Genomic DNA, 18,729 nt, shown 5'->3' with positions numbered 1-18,729 from the left:
AAGGCGCCCCGGGGAGCATTGTGGAATGGAACCTTTTGTTGTGGAATTTTTGTTTTTATCTTGTCCTGCCCCGATTCGAACTTTGGAGATGAGGACCAATGAAATTGATGGGAGACGAAACAAACGAGGGAGGATTTTTACAAATGCAAGTACGGGGGAGAAGTGTCAAAGAATCTAAATCTCAGTCGAACGATTCGGCTCGGATGACGCTGGCAAGGTCGAGTGATCACAGCGCAGCCAAAATAGCATGTTTTTACGAAATCGAAATCAACATGTTTCAAAGAAAACGGCGAACCTGAATTGTGATGATATTATATGATTCCACACCCGTGTTCTGTGGGGGAAAAAAATGCCCAATAAAAAATCAAGGCCAGCGAGGGTACACACGCATGTTACATGGCCCAACAAGTCTATATGCGAGTAAAACTTTTTGGGTACTCTAAACACAACCCCCAATTTCGTGAAAACAGCCGACGCGCCTTGAGTGAATCTTGACCTACTGGGAACCAAAAGTTTACCTCGACGATGCCTGAAGAGGAAAGCAATATACGGCACAGACTATGGTCCTGCATGTATGGCGCGCAATTCTCCAGGCCCTGTTGCCATGGTGAAAAAAAATACAGCTCGCCGTCAGGACGGAAATAAACCGACTTCTTCGCCAATAACTGGAAAAAATAATCCTAGCTTGGCTTACATACCCTCACTGACATGAACATAACTGTAAAGACCGCCCGGCGGGACCCATGCGTGGGCCTGATTCTCGCTGATATAGGACATTAGCGAGTCCGTGTAACCATCGGCGTGCGAGTAGTAGGCCATATCGTGCTGCGGATGGTGGTGAGGGGGCGCACTGCCCATGCCCGCGAAGTGGCTGACGGATGCCGAGGCTGTGGGTCCTCCAGCACCGCCTATGGGGTTTGGGTGCGTCTCGAGGACTTCGAGAAGAAGGTTTATACCGTTAGGATGAGACTCCCGCGTGCCTTCGACATGGTGGTGCTGTGGTGGAATTTGCTGCTGCTGTTGCTGAGACAAGTGATGCGCATGATGCTCTTGCATAGGTCGGTGTTGGTGGTGGTGATGTTGTGGATGATGCTGTTGTTGGTGATCGTGGCTGTGTTGATGGTGTTGCGGCTGTTGGTGCTGACTTGGGAAGTGAGGAGGTTGTGCGTTGATTGCAGTGAATCTCGAAGCTGGCTCAATGTAAGTGTTCGGCATCGGGTGAAGCTCGTGGTGGGGATCCTTCTGTGGCGCATGACCTTGGGTGAGTGTCGGTCTCGTGTCTTCTGGTCGAAAGGGCTTCTTTTCAACGGGTGATGACGATGCGCTAATGTGTTGCAAAGGCTGGGGAACCGGATCTTTCTGTGGATTTTGCAATCGATGTGATCAGCGAGTGCAGACAGGAACACGATATGGAGCCGCCGCCAAAGAACTTACTCCATCGGCCATGGTGCCGTCCTTGCTTGTAGAGCCTTTCTGACCACAAGCGAAGCTCTCCAGTCCGATGCGCCAGTTAGTGGCCAAAGGCCAGGTTGCCTGGCTTTCGACAAGGATATCCAGGCACCGTGATAGCATAGTAGGTGCCATCTTGGCGATCATGGGATTAGGGCAAACTGTTACCATGTTCTTAGTACAACGACGGTACAAAACGGCGTGGTCTTTTGGACGTACTGTTGGGGTTTTTACAAAGGTGCGCGGATAAGATTCCGCAACTGTATATACAGAATGCCTAGGGAAGTCAGGTTAGCGTGACATCGAAGCATGTTTAGCGTGCGAATACCAAACTTACCATAATCTGTGCACCGGTTCCGTCATTCGGACCTCGATCCTTGAACTTCGCATCGATTTGGTCATACAGGAGCTGGACATTCGTAAATAGCTCCATCGACATTGTGGACCAGAATTGCGACCGATTGTTATCGCTTTTGCAGGGGAGCATCATGTGCATGTAGGGCTTTCGCAGAACAATGTTGCAGAGTCGCACCACCATTGTGACAGCCAGGTATGCTAGATCTAGGCCGTCCACTTTGTAGCCTTTTAGTAGCATGCAGCTAAACTGATGGTCATCGGGTAGGCTTTCCTCCCAGGCATTGAGCTCCCTCACCCTTTTGGCATAGTCACTATCTTCATGCCAGGGGGACGACTCGTTATCCTGAGATACAGCTCTGCGGGAAATTTTGCCCCAGAAATAATGCGCCTGGATGAGACTGGCAAACAATGACCGTGATTTGTGCGTTGTTAAACTCGGGTTTGCCTTTGCGGGAGGGGTGTCGGCCAGCGCTGCTCTCGCCTTGGGCACGCAGCCATTCGCAAAATCCTCTTCATTGCAGGGCAAAAGCGCAGTAATGTCACTTGTTGCCATGGAAACCGGTGACGAGGGCCCCGAATGCAGGTTATCCTGGCTGTGCAACATCCACTGATATTGGTAACAACGATTACACGGGTTCTTAGTCAGCAAAGGAGAAACTTTGCTGTACAGAAATCAGTCTATCCAACCACTTTCTGTGTTGGAGCGAGGCGAGTTGACATACCAGGGTTCGCCGAGCAGACTCTGCATTGACAACCCACTCCTTTGTTGGGTTCTCACAGTGGTAGGTATCCTCACGGTGAAGTTGCATGAGAGCAGCCATGCGCATGGCAATTCCGAGGTTCAGCTGGTAAAGGTCGACGATAGTAGTAGGTTCGTGTTAGCATATGAATGGACGAGGGGTGATGAAGATTCCCGAATCTTATTGAACTTACAAAGCTGGCGTTTTTCAGCCCGCTGCCCTGTTGAGCAATGCTCAGGAGGTAGAAGCCCTGACATGTTTGCAATGAGGGTTTGTCGTACAGCAGCTTCAGAGCAAGCCGAGACGCACTTGCTATGTATGCCTCGGAGGCTTCGACGCCAGTACGGTACTGTTTGACCAATGAGGGCGTGAAGCGGGCTGATATGCTAATTATTCCCAGTAGGAGAAAGGGACTGATAGACCGGTGATCCGTCCTCAGTCGCTCCATGAACATCTGCTTGGGGATAAAGCCAAGCTGGAAGTAGTGGCGGACAAAACTAGTGACAGCATCCATTATCTCCGGCAGATCCGGAAGTATCTGCCACGGATCATCATCTTCGGGGGATGAAAGCTGCCTGCCGAGGACGACATGTCCAGATGCCGAGGATGGAGGGACCAAGGCTAGCGAAGAGTCGGCCCCGCTACGGGACCGGACATTGGCGCGGATAGCACTCTTCTCAGCCTTGGTGCGCGGGTGGCGGTACTCGCGGTCTTTGTCGGGTTGTCCTCGTACAGGAAATATACTGCAGCGAACATGTAAGGATCAGGGCTCATGGATGGATGGTATCGAGAGAGAAAAAAGAAACTTTGGACGGATAACAGTAGGATAGAAGGGCCACTAATCCTTGCTGCTGGTACATGAAACCAGTGCAGGTATGGGAGGGTGTTTGGTATGCACTGCGTACGTAGGTAGGCAAGATAACCTTTGGCCCTATGATACACCTTGAGGGGCCTGCTTTATGATAGTCCAGGGTCCCTTTTTTTCGTCCCTTCTCGCTTCACCGTGCTGGATGAAAACAGAATTTAGAACTAGAGCTCGTAGAAAAAGCTTACCACAAGTCAGCGCCGAGACCGGCGTCTTTGCAAGATTTGCACGGAGGTTTCTTGTCATGAATGCATTTGCTCCTCATACGGCGACATCTGGAGGTCAAAGTAAGATGATATAAGTCAGTCATCCAATAAATCAAAGCTGTTTGTGTCAGTTGGGCGGCGACACCCAAAAGGTTTGTCCTGCAAACAATCCATGCTAAAAGAGTTGAGTTTTTGGCAGGCAGGTTGAACCACCCCGCCTGATCGGTACTCAAAAGTGTCAAGGGACCTCAAGATATACAACTAAGAATTTAATAGAAAAAAAAAACACAGAAAACCAACCTTTTGCAAGCAATGGGGGCTCTCCGCTTAACAACGACGTCACCTGTGTCTCTTTCGCCAGATCCGGTCCCCTCGAGACCAGACCCAGATCCAAGTGGAGCGATAATGGACGGTTTTACCTCCGAATCCATATGTACCCAAGATGAGATATGCAAGGTACGTACGGCAGGTATCAAGGGTAAAATGTACGCATGTGTTGTGCGACTTGGGGGTATGGGAGCAGTAAGTTTAGTCAACAAAAGAATTCCAACGGTCTGGCTGGCTTCCGGATCTGCCGTCGAAATTGGGGGGCACCTTCGGTCGTTGCGGCGCGGGGCGTGTGGATGATGGTAGCAGCTAGACCTGAAGGTAGTAAGTAGTGTTGGCGCGCACCCCGGGTGAATTGTGCTGTACTGTACTATACTCTACCGACCCGACCTGACTGCGATGCGAGCGGATACAGTAAGATGCGATGCCCTCGCACCCCCCGTCTTCGATTTTGGTCTCCTCTGTTGTGCTTGGGTGAATAGGCGGGTGCCGAAGTGCACTAGACTAGGACTGGTAGTCTAGATGCTACGGAACACTCCAGCTTTTAAAAAATCATGAATCGGGTCCAGTGGTCTCGCAGACTAGCGTCTAGCTGTCATTGGATGATGTGGTTGGTTGTGGGGGCTTATTTTCTCGACCAAAAAGCAAAGTCGATTCAGATCTAACAGAAATGGAGCCAAGAGCCACGCAGTTACGAGGCGGGCATTGGTTCGTTCAGGTAGGGGACCTGGGTGCCTTACCGCTGCAACTGGAGCCAAGCTCGATAGCTAGGCTGCTGGTTCTGGACCTGTTTTTACCTTCCCGCCAATGGACTGCTTACCCGTAAGCCCTGAACCAAAAAGGACTAGATCTAAAACCCCCCACCCATCCAAGCCATCTCACCCAGTCGCAACTTCTCAGTGCCGCTACAGCCTCGACCGAAAAACATCGCCCCAATTCTTTAGTCGAGCGCCGTTCGGCAGACAGAACCACTCCCAATCTCTTATGAAAAGGGCCACCCGAATCAGCCTTGAATAACGCCGAGTTGTTGGCCTGTTAAGCCTTCCACGACCCAACTAAGCACATAATTAGGTATGACCCAGGTACCTACCTAGGTAGGCATCTACAAATTTCGGAAAGGATCCAAATACCTGGTAGTTAGGTAGTTAGTTAGGTAGGTAAGGTACTTTAGATAGCAACCTACCCAACCCACTTACCCAAGCTAGGTACTTACCTACCTTACCTTAGGTGGAACAATCTACCTATACATGAACCCAGAGCCAACGCGACTACGGATAATAACACCTACCATGCAAGTTATGTATCAGGGCAGCCAGGCAACCCGTGTGCCTTTCTGGGGTTTGATTCCAACTCCAGGTTTTCAATGCATCGGCAAAACATCTATCTCAATTACTGTATGCGCACTCGCTTGCCTGCAGCTTGGCCATCCACTAAATCGCCCCAAGCCTTCCTTTGCCCGAAGCTCAGCTGCCCATCAGCGGACACAGCCATCACCCTAGACCCCTGGCAGGTGACAGAGGGTTGGTCATTTGAGAGCCTTGGCGCTACTTCGTAGGGTAAAAAGCTTGCAAGCTATCAGCTTACCAGTAACACCTACCTGTTCAATATGGATGCGACTTTCCATCCTAGCTACTGACAATCCGGAGCCAAGTAAAAACAAAGTGGCGATCTTTACGAATTGATACAATTGCATTTCATCATTGTCAGCATATGAGGTTGTCGGGGTCACAGGTAAAGCCAAATGCGTCCTGTCAAGCCGCAATGGGTTCGGTGGCTTGGCAACAGCAACTTGGGTGCGAGGCAATCAATGCACATTTGCGAGCTCGTGCCGAATCCGACCTCCATTCCTCGGTTGCTATGGTTGCAAATGCACCGAGACAACCCCTCTTGCACCTTTCGCCATTGGATCACGCGAGTGGGCACGCGAGCTATCAACAACGCTATCACAGTACACCAACATGCGAGTCAGCGATTAAAGGCGGCGTCCAGTCTGACTAGCTCCCTTATCAATTCTAATTCTGGTGGCAGTACCGTAGGTAGTTTGGAGTTAAAATCGCCTGGATATGTATACCAACTTGATTTTGACTCTGATGCAGATCCTTGAGGTTTCCAAAGATTCGATGTCCGGCATGGGATGTGCAGTTGCAGTTGCTGGATGCAGCACTTCCGCATGACTTGGAAAGTTCATTCAATCAAATTCAGACCCACCTCGTGCTGTCAAGTGCTCAAGCCCAGCTCTGAAACAGTCAAATCAACGGACGGGCGAACATTGAGCTTGATTGATGGGCGGCGGCGCAGTTGTTTACTTGCCGTGCTCTCCAACCATCGCATTGCTTGCATTGTACGCGTACCCGCCACGCCGCGCTACGCCACCGCGACAAATCACCTGAAGATGGGAGACAACAACTGAGACTACAAGCAACATCTTTGACAGTGAGACGGACCTCACAATTTATGGCATCTACAGTGCATTGAGTGCCTGTCGGAATTTTCTTTTTCTCCTGAACCTGAGAATGTACCTTCTATTAATGGCTCCTGGGAAGGGCTACACAGTGCTATCTATCGACTTCTTTGAGCAATTAATGGTGTGGTGTGTGGTAGATACCCAACTCCATCCCAATTGTAGGTAAGATAGCTGGTAGCTACCTAGCTCTGCATACCGGAGGGATAGGATAGGCACAAGGCAGGTAGGCAGGTAGGCAATAGGTAGGCAAGCAAGCTTGCGCAACCTGGGGTCAGCTGCCAGTGACTCGTACATTTATTGTATCTATCCGACTGTACCTTACATAGCATTCAATCCAGGCGAGCTAGGTTACCTCCCAAGCTCCCTTGCCTCCATGTCTTGCCCGTACAGGGTCTCAAGGTACCAGTACCGTACGGAGCAAAGTGCCTGGGAAGTGCGTCAATGTTTCTTACATAGAGAAGAAATATGGGGGCGATAACTGACTCAATTGTTCCCATTGGTCAGGATACCCCCGCAGCTCCCCCGCTGAAGCCGGCAGCCACCTTCCTTAGTTCCGCTGGGATTCAGTGATGCTGATCCAGCCAGTGGCAGCCACATACACGAGGTGCACAGGCCATAGAGGTTGCTGCTAGCCAGCTGGGCAAGCTGGGGAGGGATCCACCCCCCAACACAGATGCGTCACAGGAGCAACGGCTAGTGGAGCTCTTTACCAGTGGTGGTGCTCCGGCTGCGGACCGGCTGACATAGCATCTCACCTGGTCTGAGCTAAAGCGGCCTTCTAAACCACTTATCTATCCACCTTCGCCTCTCTTCTCGACCTCTTTCTCTTTCCCCTCATCAATTCCATCAACATCTCAAATCAACCGGAATTTCCCCATCTCGCCTGCCATCGGATCGTCCCGTTGCAGGCTTTTGTAAGAACGCACGCTGAGATTCCAGCGTGCTGTTGAGTGAGGTTGTTTCGTCGCGTTGCTGGCTTCGCCTGATTCCCTTTCCTATCTCTTGTGTTGTTTGGTCGCAGGCAGACAAACACAGTCATTGCCCCACGATATCTACTTTCATCCTTTTCTATCAACTATCCATTGAAATTTTCACCATGAAGAGCGTCATCCTCCTTTCTCTGGCCGCATGTGCCGTCGCGGCGCCCACGGCCGGCGTCGAGACCATCCACGACGGCGCTGCCCCGATCCTGTCATCTTCCAACGCCGAGGCAATCCCCAACGCCTACATCATCAAGTTCAAGAAGCATGTCGACCACAAGTCTGCTGCAGACCACCAGATGTGGATCCAGAAAGTCCACGGCGAGCGTGAGGATGAGAGACTTGAGCTCCGCAAGAGGGGTCTCTTCGACTCTGTGAACGATGCCTTCACTGGCCTCAAGCACACCTACAACGTCGGCAGCGGCTTCCTTGGCTATGCCGGTCACTTCGATGAGGAGACCATTGAGAAGGTCCGGAGGCATCCTGATGTAAGTATCATCTTCATTGATTGTCATTGGGTGGCAAATAAAGAAATCAGGCTTGTTTTCAGTCCGGGCAGGTACCTAACCATTTCATCATTAAACAGGTCGAGGCCATTGAGCGCGACACCATCGTTCACACCATGAGATACGAGGAGGTCAAGAAGGACGAGTGCAACCCTGACCTCGAGAAGGGTGCCCCTTGGGGTCTGTCGCGTGTCTCGCACCGCGAGTCGCTCTCCTTCTCGACTTACAACAAGTACCTCTACTCGGCCGAGGGTGGTGAGGGTGTTGATGCTTACGTTATTGACACTGGCACCAACATCGACCACGTTGACTTCGAGGGCCGCGCACACTGGGGCAAGACCATCCCTGCCAACGACCAAGACATCGACGGCAACGGTCACGGTACTCACTGCTCTGGCACTGTCGCCGGCAAGAAGTACGGTGTCGCCAAGAAGGCTCAGGTCTACGCCGTCAAGGTCCTCAAGTCCAACGGCTCTGGCACCATGTCCGACGTCATTGCCGGAGTCGACTTTGCCGCCAAGAGCCACAAGGCTCAGGTCAGCGCCGCCAAGGATGGCAAGCGCAAGGGCTTCAAGGGCTCCGTTGCCAACATGTCTCTCGGTGGTGGCAAGACCACGCTGCTTGATGCTGCTGTCAACGCTGCCGTCGATGCTGGTATCCACTTCGCCGTCGCTGCCGGAAACGACAACGCCGACGCATGCAACTATTCTCCCGCCGCTGCCGCCAAGGCCGTTACTGTTGGTGCTTCGGCTCTTGATGACAGCCGTGCCTACTTCTCCAACTGGGGCAAGTGCACTGACATCTTCGCCCCTGGCCTAAACATCCAGTCCACCTGGATCGGCAGCAAGACCGCCATCAACACCATCTCTGGCACATCGATGGCTTCCCCCCACATTGCTGGTCTCCTGGCCTACTACCTGTCCCTCCAGCCCGCTTCTGACTCGGAGTACTCCCTTGCCACCATCACCCCTGAGAAGCTCAAGGCTGATCTCATCAAGGTTGGCACCGTCGGTATTCTTACCGATATCCCCAAGGACACTCCCAACGTGCTTGCCTGGAACGGCGGCGGTTGCAGCAACTACTTTGAGATCGTCAGCAAGGGCGGCTACAAGGCCAAGGCCCAGGCTGACAAGTCCAGCTCTCTCCTGGACTCCGTCACAGAGCTTGAGAAGGCTATCGAGCATGACTTTCGCGTCATCTCGGGCAAGGTCGTGAAGGAGGCTTCCTCCATGACAGGTCAGGCTGAGAAGCTGTCGGAGAAGATCCACCAGGCTGTTGATGAGGAGCTCAAGCACTTTTTCGGTGAGGCTCGCGTGTAAGATGTCTACCGGGTTTGGAGCACCGCTCCTTTGTTTCATATGTAGTGCATGTGTGATTTGTTTCTTAATACACCAAAGATGGCTTGTTTGAATCATTGCCTCATCAAGATTTCCTTTGTCATTTTCTCACAGCAGTGGTTGAATGGGAGGATACACGATGCAAGATATTGATGATTAGAACCTAGGTTACTCTTGCTCTTCATTTGAATATACAACATTGCTTCGTTAGGAATTGTCGCTCTTTTTTCTTTTGTTTCTTTTTTTTTGGTTTGGTTTCAGCAACGTGTTTAAAATAGATCGAAACTGGGGAAGTCTTGGCAAAGGGTCGAATCACACCAATATGCTCACTATGCTGAGGCTTGATGGCACGATCTGCATACGATCAATACCGGTAGGTATCTCTTGTTTTGCAGGGCACAGTGTACGGCTCTGGTATCTGCATCCCCTGCGCACCCAGTAACTGGTCGCGCATCTTGAAACGAGAATGTGATCTCAACACTCCTGCGTGATTCAAGTTTTGACCATAACAAGCCTGAATGCTACGCAATTGCCGGGTCAGGTCCACTTAGGCCCCCTAGAGAATTACAATTTAATGTGTTTACGTTGACAGAATTACCATATTGAGATCTTTCTGCTCCACAATGTCGCAAGGATCCGTTCAGGCTATTTGGTGCAACGAACGACAGAATACTGGAAAAGTGAGAGAATGAAAGAAGGGTCTACAAATAGACTTGGCACAGGGGGGAATGTTGACGAATTTGTGATTATAAGAAGACGTCGACCTCGGAGGACTTTCTGATATTTTCCCTCGTCGTACTCAACAGCCTGGTCTGCTTTGCTTTCTATCTACCATATACCAAAAAAAGAAGAAAAAAAAAGAAAAACTCCCCGGTTTCATTTTCCCTGGCGGTTATACTGCAGTGCAGCTCTTTTGAATCCTTTGTTCCACACATTCGGCCTTTGCTGTCAAACAGCATAGCAATATTCACACGACCCAAACTAGAGTCCATATATTCCCAACTCCCAACACAACCCACAACAGTCTACAAGATGCAGTTCTTCAGCGTCGCCCTCACCCTTTTCTTGGCCGCCACCGTGTCTGCCAAGGCGGTACGTGGAGCTAATGGAAAGTAAGTAATGCGGAGTTGGTTGTTGATATACGTGGCTTGCGTGAGAATATGAAAGCAGAAGACAAAGAAGGAGGGGAAAACGCAACCACATACTGACGAATAATCCAATCGAAACAGCTGCGGCTTCCCTAACGGAAAGACGTGCAAATTCACGGGCAAGACAAACGCCGCCGGCGCCAGGATCTTCACAGAGCCGGCTGGCTCGCCGGGAGCCCAATGCTGCCTGCTCCCCGCCAGTTGCGGCAACAACGACGTTGACAATGTGTGCGTCAAGGACGACTTCAAGCCCGTGAGGATGAGGATGGTGGATAGGCGCAAGGTTATCGGCCCCAACGACGTCAAGGGACAGGGAAACCTCGGGAGCCCGAGGGTCAAGCGCGCCGACGAGGCTGAGGAGGATGAGGATGAGGAGTAAACTCTGTTCAAATTGAAGGGAGTTCCGTACTGGTTGGTAAATTTATGCTTGGGTTTCGGCAATTATGCGAACGGGAATTTTTGGGCTTAGGGATGAGAAAGATATGCGTTGGATGAGGATCACAAGTGGTGAACCCTAGGAAACGTGTAATCGGGTTCGAAGTATATATTTTTATCGGTTATTACAATATGAAGCGAGCCTTCTAAACTCATATACCTAGGTAGGTACCTACCTACCTTACCACAAACTTTCTTGTTCTAGGCACCTATTCGTAGGTACCCATGGAGCAGAAGACATTCTTTTCCCGCAAGCAGTGTGACACATGCTAGCGTTATTCCTCAAACAGAGTTTACCATGCCCGGGTGGGTAAGGTAGGTATGGGAATATGTTCCTTCACTCGTTGGTCGTTTTCAGGGCAGGTAGCGGTGGCGGTTTCCATCCCTAATTGAGGAGAACTCAACTCTATCCATCCCGGTGGAAGGTGCATCCCTTCTTCTTTTGCTGAGGGGTCTGGTTCGGGCTGGGCCTGCCACACAAAACAACAAAACCCGCCCGCACTCTAAACATCGGGTGATTATACAAAAATCTTGCTAGCCACCTACCTGCCTAAGCTCTCACCACCAGCAACGTCTTGCTCTGCTCCTTCTCATGATGTGTTTCTGCCGCATACCTACATTCGGGTCAGATACCGGGTGGACTGGGGGCCAACCTAGGAACGAGGATGCTGGAAATATCTTCCAGTTCTCGTGTCATCGTTTACCCACTCTTCTTTGGAGCCCATAGCCAGAGCAGCAAAGAAGCCCCAGACTTGGTCGAGATATAAACCCTTTAGTCCATTTGTCATTCACTTGCTCCTATTCTCACCATATCGCATCTTGATATCTATCCACTACAGCCTTTGGATCGTCTCATTACCAAAGACAAATAACCGTCTCGTCTTGGTCAGCGGTTTCCTGTTAGGTCCTCAGCACTAGAATTTTCCAAAATGCTTCGAACACACTCATCAAAGTCCCGGCCGGATATCAAGCAACGAAAGTCAACATCGCCCGCTCGCCCCGGTGGCGTGCATCTTGAACACATCGAAATCGAGCATGCTCGGCGGGACGCTCATACAGCGGCCACAGAAGCGTTTGTCCGCAGTCAGCAGCGCAACAACGCCGCCGCCACGCCGTTGTTTCCAGATCAGGCCCCAAAGCGGGCGAATTCGACCCGCGAGGGATTGAGGAGACAGCAGAGCGTAAGATTTGTCTCAGATCGCGATGAAGGCAGTGATATTGAGCGGATGGGAAGCCATCGATCAAATATGCGTGGTGGACTGGGTGCCTCGAGGAGCGGTAAGGAGCGGGGAGAAATCCGCAACAAGGAAAACATGAAACCACCACACGAGGGAGATATGGCTTCATCGGATGAGCCTGTTGTCTCCCATCCGACCTCCAAGCTTGGTTTGCGAAGGTCCAAATCCATGATATCTGGCGTAGGCGAATTGGGACCGGCACGTCCAGAGCGTACTTCCAGCGTCAAACGCTCAGGTCAGGCTCGAGGTCACGTCCGGAGCGACTCACCTCGGTCATCATCTGCTCGGAGATCCAGCGAAACAAATGATACGAGCACCCTGAACCTGCGTGCTCCCAAGTCTATGAGTTTTCTATCGCCGTCAAGGCGAGAGAATTCTCAGAATGACTCGGTTATCAGTATGGATTCAAGCCACAAAGAGAAGACGAACCTTGCAGAAGCACAGAGCATCTACTCTCAACGAACCACGATCTCTGGGCGGCTCAGGGCTGCTCCTTCCATGCTATTCCGTTCCGGCAGTATACGGTCAATTGGATCCGGTCGACGCTCCATGCGTATCTCAATGCGAGACGGTCTTGATGAACACATCCAGCTCGCACTTAGAGGGGCGGGGGTTGGATCGCGGCAATCCAGAAACTCGAGCTTGACAGGCAAAGCAAGAAAAGCTTCTCAGACCCTGAAGTCAAGGATCAAGACACTGTTTGGCCGAGGCAGTAAGGACCATGGAAAGGCTTTTGGTGTCGAAGCATTTGAGAAGGCAACTGAAGCCGATCAGCAGCACGATGCTGCATCCAACGCAGCCGCCTCTGTTCGTACGAGTCTGAGTCTGGGCGTCAGAAGTATGCAAGAGGAGGGCACGCTTTCTCAAGTATCGTCAAGAGTCCCCACTGTTCAAACTGTCATTCAAGAGCAAATGATCCGGTCACGCAAGGGCAGCTTGGCCAGTCTGCAAAGCGAATTCCGGATGACGGCGTCGGATGATATCTCAAGAGCTACCAGCTGGGGAAGTTCTGGCCATTCGACTGTTGCGAGCCAGCAACAAGCCTGGAGTGATTGGCAACAACAACGACTGTCAGTGATCACGGAGAACACTGCAGGTGTGATTTCGATGCCTTCGCCAGAGGATAGAGACGGAGAAGTTGTCAGTACTGAGCCGGCCGAAGATAGGCGTGTATATTCTGCACTCGCCAAGCGACTTGCAGAAAGACAAAAGCTGGCCGAGGCTGGTTCCAAGGCCAATGATGATTCATCTGGAACCCATAATGACAGAGACAACCGATCAGAGAGGCCATTGAGCAGCATATACTCAACTGTTGGTGAGCCGGAAGGCGGCACAATCAGATGCGTGACAACCTCGACAGAGACGATTGAGCTTTCTCAAACGAAGGCTCCGGTAATCTCCAAGCTCGACAGCTCGGCCAAGGTGGCCAACCGCTGGACCGCATCGATATCATCACTCGAGTCGGCGGCATCTGAAACCAAGCCAAAGCGACACGAAGCACGCTGCTCTACTCCCGATCTGCCCAGCCTAGGGTTGCCGAGGTCGAACAGGAGCTCTGCGTTCTTTGGCAGCCCTACATGCTATCTGTTTAGGACAACATCTCCGTATCGTCGGGCTCTGAAGGAAAGTAACAAGGCGGCATTGGCGGCGGCGGCGGCAGCGCATGCTGTGCAACCGTCACAGCTGGCCAGGTCAGTCGAATCCCTGAAACTGCCTGGCTCTATCATGTTCGGGCAGCCATGGAACATGGACGAAAATGCTGAGTATTCCGAGAGTGTCTATTCGGGAGATGAGACCAATGACCAATCCAACATTTCCGGATCCGACACGGCCAAAGAGGCAGTGAATGGAGACGATGAATCACAGGTGTCGAAAATGGCACCACACTTGTTCAGGCGCAATATGGCGACCTCGTCCGAGTCTATCGACTGGAAGAGTTGGCTCGCGGCCAATGTGAGCAAGTTGGAGATGCAGCCTTCACCCGTTCATGGCAATGGTCCTGTTTCGTCCGAATTTGGACAACCGGCCCATCAGGGACATAGACGGGAGGCGACACAGATCTACGATGATGCGGATGACGAGCACGTTGGTGAGTATGCCAACAAACTCGTGACCGAACATAGCAATTCGGTGCACGCAGAACAGACGACACCGACGGATGAGAAGCAGACGACGCCATTGGGCGAGGTACAGCAAAACGCAACTCGGGCACCTTCCTACGATGGACAAGCAACGTCGAGCATATTGGCAGAGAACCAGGCACCACGAACGCCGACTCCGGCAAAGTCAGGGCTGGCGCGAGCTCGATCACTCTATCGTAGACGTACCAGCGCGGACGGATCCCCTTACCGACCGCAGGCTCCAGCATCTGTCAAGTTGGTAAGAAGGCGCACAGCTGCACTTGACGCGGCAAGTCCGAAAAAGTTGGGCCTGGACGACATGGCACAGCAGACGGCAGCAAAATCTGAGGTTGAACGCGAGAAGATCACGGCAACAGCCAGTACGAGAATGGTTGACTTGTTCCTTAGCAGCAGGCGGAGGCGGATGGCGAGCAGTAAGGATCCCGGCGATGCTTTTATTTGAAGATATATGTGTTGTCACAAGCAGAAGCTTTGCTGCTCTAGGATATTGTTTAGAATGTTGATTGTGCTTCTGCCGTGGTGAATATGGGGTGTGGTGTGGCTAGGGGCTGCATGTCACAGACAGCCTCATTTCTTTGTGTCTGTCGTGGTTCATCTTTTCTTCTGTTTTCTTTGTGGTCTCGCATCTCGGGCTGTAGAAATTACCGAGAGGACGGGCTTCGTAATCACTTTTTGTGAGAAAGAGTCAAGTGGTAAGTAAGTACAGTAGCAAGTAGCTCAGACAATAACCAATCGGGTTTAGACAGAAGCAGACATGGAGATGGAGTAGAAGAAAATGTGCAAATCGATCGGCTGCACAGTGTATCGTGGATGTCAAATGAATAAGCACCGTGCCAGCACCCCTAAAACCCACATGCTTTGACAGCAGAATGATGTCAGTAAAGATTTGGAATCTGAAAGGTAGGGGGCTCCACCAACGCGATTCACAGAGCCGAGGCGGTCTTTCCTAGAATGAGGGCAACCCCGAATGATGAGTACAAGAATAACAACAAGGTGGTACCTAACCTGACAAATCCTTTAGGTTCTAGTATTAGTTAGTGCTCCGCGCTGCCTGTTCAAATTTTGATTTCCCGATTGATTCTTGGTGAATCTCCCATTTGACTGCGGCCATGAGAGCACCCTTGGCGAGACTCATTTATCGATCACCGCTCACTGCAGACGTAGTACCGCTCAAGCCTTTTGTACCAAAACTTATACTTCCAGTCGCTTGTCGACAGCAGTCTACTCGTGCAACATTACCCGGCAGCGGATCCAGAAACCGTCGTCTTCTCGGAACAACTACAGCCTCTCTTGGAGCGCTTGGAATCGTCTACTACTACAGCGTGGGCACCATGTCGTCAAAACTCATTCCGGACAACCCGGCAGAGGTGATGGTGATTCGCAACATCACTCCGAACATCGTGACACTTTCCGTGCCGTTCAAAAGATTTGGGCGTTTTGACATTGGAGGCAGGGGGACCATAGGTGCGCACCCTCTCAGCCGAGAAGGCACCAGCTGCTTGCAGTGAATGTCGCAAAGAAATTCGTACCAAGTCGCTAACTCAACAAACAAAATATAGTCCGACTCACATCTGGGTCACTCGCTGTGTTCTCTCCCGTGGCCCTGACGCCAGATGTCAAAGCAAAAGTGGCCGAGATGGGCGGTAAACTGGAGTACATAGTAGCGACCGACATTGAGCACCACATATTCGTCTCGGATTGGAAGCAGGAGTACCCAGATGCGCACATCCTGGGCCCCGAAGGTTTGCCTGAAAAGCGCGCCAAGGTGCACGACGACGAGAGGATCGGCAAGGAGGCGTTCCACACCGTCTTCACGACGGCGGACAAGGGCAAGCAGACGGTGACGCCCGAGTTCGACGCCGACTTTACGCACGAGTTTGTCGATGCGCACCCTAACAAGGAGCTCGTGTTTCTGTACCGGCCCGACCGGGTGCTCATCCAGGCAGACATGCTCTTCAATCTGCCGGCCGTTGAGCAGTACTCGCGGGTGCCTGAGGAGGCCAAGCCCAAGAACGGCCTGCTCAACAAGTTTTTTACCAGTATGAACTCTACTGCCGGGGACGCCATGGGCATCAAGCGCTTCCTGTGGTACGCCATAAGCTCCAAGGACCGCGACGGCTTCAACAAGAGCGTGCAGAGGATCAATGAGTGGGATTTCGTGACGATTGTGCCGTGTCACGGGGAGACGATGGAGGGTAATGGGAAGGAAATATTTGAGAAGGTTTTTGAGTGGCACTTGAAGGGCACTAAGAAGCCTTGAAGAGAGGGGGGGGGGGGGGGGGAGCGTGGATGAATTGACTTTGATACCGTGTGTGACATATGTAACCGCTAAGCCGTAACATAGCATTGGGGAGTTCTGTCTGTTGGGTACAGTTGAAGCATGTATATTATGACCTAATAACCTACTACGGAATGGTAATATTTGTTCTGATTAATTCGGTGGCACAGTTGTTGAGACAGAAAGGGTCATGGTGAGTTAGCGATTGCCCAGAAAGGAAGTCCCGCAAAGAGACCGAACTTGGCGCAAACAAAATCTACAAGTTAAAAGTTTCCCGACAAACAAGCAAAACCCACAACCACAATCTTGCAGCAAATCAATTGACCACCACGTACTGAACAATCACAGCAACAGACGACCACTAATCGCTCAATTCAATTACTGGTGGTCTAGGGGTCCTATATGCTTGTCCATGGCAGGCGGCTCGGCCTGCTCCTTGGCCGTAGCCATGTAGCAGCTCCAAAACACACGTCCCACCTCCCACGGCGAACGGTGCATCTCAACCACTTTGTCTCCAAAGGTCAGTAAGTTGCTATCCAATCTGCGTCGACCGGCAATAGCTGGTCATAATCGGCGCGGTGTCTGATCTTGTCTACAGGCGAAGCGGCGTCCGAGGCCGAACCACCGCAAAGTACCTTCACCGTCGCCGTAAAAGACAACATCGCTACGCAAGCACACCCGACTACATGCGCCTCCAATATCCTCCGCGACTATACCTCGCCCTATGAAGCTACCGTCGTCCGGCAGCTGCGCAGACGGGGTGCGCGCGTCGTCGGCACCACGAACCTCGACGAGTTCGGCATGGGCACCCACAGCACGCACTCGGCCCACGGCCCCGTCGCCAGCCCGGCTGGTCGCTCGGCCGGCGGGAGCTCCGGCGGCAGCGCCGTGGCAGTGGCGGCCGGCGAGGTGGAGGTCGCGCTCGGGACGGACACGGGCGGCAGTGTGCGACTGCCGGCCGCCTACAACGGCGTCGTTGGATTCAAGCCCAGCTACGGCATGCTCTCGCGCTACGGGGTCGTTCCGTACGCCAACAGCCTCGACACCGTGGGGCTCCTGGCGCGGTCCGTCGAGAGGATACGGGACTTAGTGGTGGGGGAGGGCTTGTGGGCGCAGCATGACGACAAGGACCCGACCAGCTTGTCTGCTGCGGCGAGGTTGCGGTGCGCAAGTGGCAGGACGGGGTACAAGGGGGAGGCTGCAAAGGTCGGCTGGGAGGGTTTGACCTTTGGCATTCCGCTAGAGTATAACATCTTCGAGCTCGACCCGCTGATAAGAGAAGCATGGGAAGAAGTCGCGGCCTTGCTGCAAAGCCTCGGGGCAAATGTGGTACCCGTGTCGTTGCCCACGACGCGCCAGGCCCTATCTGCGTACTATGTGCTCGCCCCGGCCGAGGCGTCCTCGAACCTGGCAAAGTATGATGGCGTACGCTACGGAAACCCTGGGCCAGAATCGGAGAATGAAGGGGGTGTTTTGTATTCGGCTGCTCGTGGCGCCGGATTCGGCGACGAGGTCAAGCGCAGGATATTGCTGGGCGCCTACAGCCTCAGCTCCGAGGCTATGGACAACTACTTTGTGCAGGCGCAAAAGGTGCGCCGACTCGTCAGGGGCGACTTTGACCGAGTTTTCCTCCTCGACAATCCACTTGTCGACAAGGAGCCCACCGAGGAAGGGTTCGGGGAAGAGGCTGAGCAAGCTGACTTGGCGGACTTGCACGAGGATGTGCCCCTTCTCAACAAGCGCGGGCCCGCCAGGGTTGATTTCATCTTGTCGCCGACCGCACCGACGCCGGCTCCCACGCTGGACGAGGCGTTGAGCCAGACGAGCCTGGACTCGGCCACGAACGATGTGTTTACCGTGCCGGCCAGTCTAGCCGGGCTACCTGCCATTAGTTTACCGGTAGATATGAAAGAAGATGTCCATGGGGTCGGACGCTTTGCTGGGATCCAGATCATCGGGCAATACTGGGATGACGCCCGGTTGCTTGATGTGGCCGTTGCTTTGAGGGGGGTGCTTGGTCGGGGCTTGGTATGAACAAGTATGCAAAACGAGACGAGGTGGCTCTCTCGTTTTGTGCTTGATCATGTATTATACTATTACATAACGAAATATTTCATTTTGAGCCATACCCCTCCTGCTATTGGGTTTTCTTGATCGGACTACTGTCCCGTTGACCGTGCCAGATCGCCACCCGTACAGCCGTGGATTATCATCATCCTATCTCGACACCATCGGGTAACTTGAACCAAACGCTTCCC

At 52.4% G+C, this 18,729-nt stretch overlaps 6 protein-coding genes across 6 annotated transcripts; 5 read left to right on the top strand and 1 right to left on the bottom strand.

The window, feature by feature from the left end:
• Positions 1-287: 287 nt before the first annotated feature.
• MGG_03669 (uncharacterized protein) lies at positions 288-4,452 on the bottom strand. The gene is made up of 8 exons (XM_003716169.1): positions 3,918-4,452; positions 3,600-3,686; positions 2,740-3,289; positions 2,529-2,651; positions 1,787-2,413; positions 1,669-1,726; positions 1,435-1,610; positions 288-1,359 (listed from the first exon to the last, which is right to left on the bottom strand). The coding sequence occupies exons 1-8, from the start codon at positions 4,046-4,048 to the stop codon at positions 691-693; spliced, it is 2,421 nt and encodes an 806-aa protein (XP_003716217.1). The 5' UTR covers positions 4,049-4,452; the 3' UTR covers positions 288-690.
• Positions 4,453-7,184: 2,732 nt separating this feature from the next.
• MGG_03670 (subtilisin-like proteinase Spm1) lies at positions 7,185-9,445 on the top strand. Its single transcript, XM_003716168.1, has 2 exons — positions 7,185-7,876; positions 7,975-9,445. The coding sequence occupies exons 1-2, from the start codon at positions 7,505-7,507 to the stop codon at positions 9,211-9,213; spliced, it is 1,611 nt and encodes a 536-aa protein (XP_003716216.1). The 5' UTR covers positions 7,185-7,504; the 3' UTR covers positions 9,214-9,445.
• A 392-nt stretch (positions 9,446-9,837) lies between these two features.
• MGG_03671 (uncharacterized protein) lies at positions 9,838-11,002 on the top strand. The gene is made up of 2 exons (XM_003716167.1): positions 9,838-10,343; positions 10,461-11,002. Exons 1-2 carry the CDS (start codon positions 10,264-10,266, stop codon positions 10,756-10,758), a joined length of 378 nt encoding a protein of 125 aa, XP_003716215.1. The 5' UTR covers positions 9,838-10,263; the 3' UTR covers positions 10,759-11,002.
• A 741-nt stretch (positions 11,003-11,743) lies between these two features.
• MGG_03672 (uncharacterized protein) lies at positions 11,744-14,635 on the top strand (the record flags this gene model as incomplete). The annotated part of the gene is made up of 1 exon (XM_003716166.1): positions 11,744-14,635. One exon carries the CDS (start codon positions 11,744-11,746, stop codon positions 14,633-14,635), a length of 2,892 nt encoding a protein of 963 aa, XP_003716214.1.
• A 461-nt stretch (positions 14,636-15,096) lies between these two features.
• On the top strand, positions 15,097-16,465 carry MGG_13484 (uncharacterized protein). Its single transcript, XM_003716165.1, has 2 exons — positions 15,097-15,657; positions 15,753-16,465. Exons 1-2 carry the CDS (start codon positions 15,303-15,305, stop codon positions 16,451-16,453), a joined length of 1,056 nt encoding a protein of 351 aa, XP_003716213.1. The 5' UTR covers positions 15,097-15,302; the 3' UTR covers positions 16,454-16,465.
• A 277-nt stretch (positions 16,466-16,742) lies between these two features.
• Positions 16,743-18,605, top strand: MGG_13483 (glutamyl-tRNA(Gln) amidotransferase subunit A). The gene is made up of 2 exons (XM_003716164.1): positions 16,743-16,991; positions 17,070-18,605. The coding sequence occupies exons 1-2, from the start codon at positions 16,874-16,876 to the stop codon at positions 18,503-18,505; spliced, it is 1,554 nt and encodes a 517-aa protein (XP_003716212.1). The 5' UTR covers positions 16,743-16,873; the 3' UTR covers positions 18,506-18,605.
• Positions 18,606-18,729: the final 124 nt, after the last annotated feature.

This window comes from Pyricularia oryzae, chromosome 4 (assembly GCF_000002495.2).
Source record: "Pyricularia oryzae 70-15 chromosome 4, whole genome shotgun sequence".
Lineage (NCBI taxonomy): Eukaryota > Fungi > Ascomycota > Sordariomycetes > Magnaporthales > Pyriculariaceae > Pyricularia > Pyricularia oryzae.
The sequence above is the reverse complement of the archived record's forward strand: the minus strand, read 5'-3'. Positions and strand labels throughout refer to the sequence as shown.

What these genes read in the sequence shown, in the direction of transcription:
- MGG_13483 (XM_003716164.1), top strand. Translation starts at nt 16,874, where the DNA reads ATGCTTGTCCATGGCAGGCGGCTCGGCCTGCTCCTTGGCCGTAGCCAT. An exon ending in CAACCACTTTGTCTCCAAAG is followed by an intron (nt 16,992 to 17,069) that starts GTCAGTAAGTTG and finishes TCTTGTCTACAG; the next exon opens with GCGAAGCGGCGTCCGAGGCC.
- MGG_03671 (XM_003716167.1), top strand. Translation starts at nt 10,264, where the DNA reads ATGCAGTTCTTCAGCGTCGCCCTCACCCTTTTCTTGGCCGCCACCGTG. An exon ending in GTACGTGGAGCTAATGGAAA is followed by an intron (nt 10,344 to 10,460) that starts GTAAGTAATGCG and finishes CAATCGAAACAG; the next exon opens with CTGCGGCTTCCCTAACGGAA.
- MGG_13484 (XM_003716165.1), top strand. Translation starts at nt 15,303, where the DNA reads ATGAGAGCACCCTTGGCGAGACTCATTTATCGATCACCGCTCACTGCA. An exon ending in TGGAGGCAGGGGGACCATAG is followed by an intron (nt 15,658 to 15,752) that starts GTGCGCACCCTC and finishes AACAAAATATAG; the next exon opens with TCCGACTCACATCTGGGTCA.
- MGG_03670 (XM_003716168.1), top strand. Translation starts at nt 7,505, where the DNA reads ATGAAGAGCGTCATCCTCCTTTCTCTGGCCGCATGTGCCGTCGCGGCG. An exon ending in AGGTCCGGAGGCATCCTGAT is followed by an intron (nt 7,877 to 7,974) that starts GTAAGTATCATC and finishes ATCATTAAACAG; the next exon opens with GTCGAGGCCATTGAGCGCGA.
- MGG_03669 (XM_003716169.1), bottom strand. Translation starts at nt 4,048, where the DNA reads ATGGATTCGGAGGTAAAACCGTCCATTATCGCTCCACTTGGATCTGGG. An exon ending in AGTCTGCTCGGCGAACCCTG is followed by an intron (nt 2,414 to 2,528) that starts GTATGTCAACTC and finishes TACCAATATCAG; the next exon opens with TGGATGTTGCACAGCCAGGA. An exon ending in CCTTTGTAAAAACCCCAACA is followed by an intron (nt 1,611 to 1,668) that starts GTACGTCCAAAA and finishes ACATGGTAACAG; the next exon opens with TTTGCCCTAATCCCATGATC.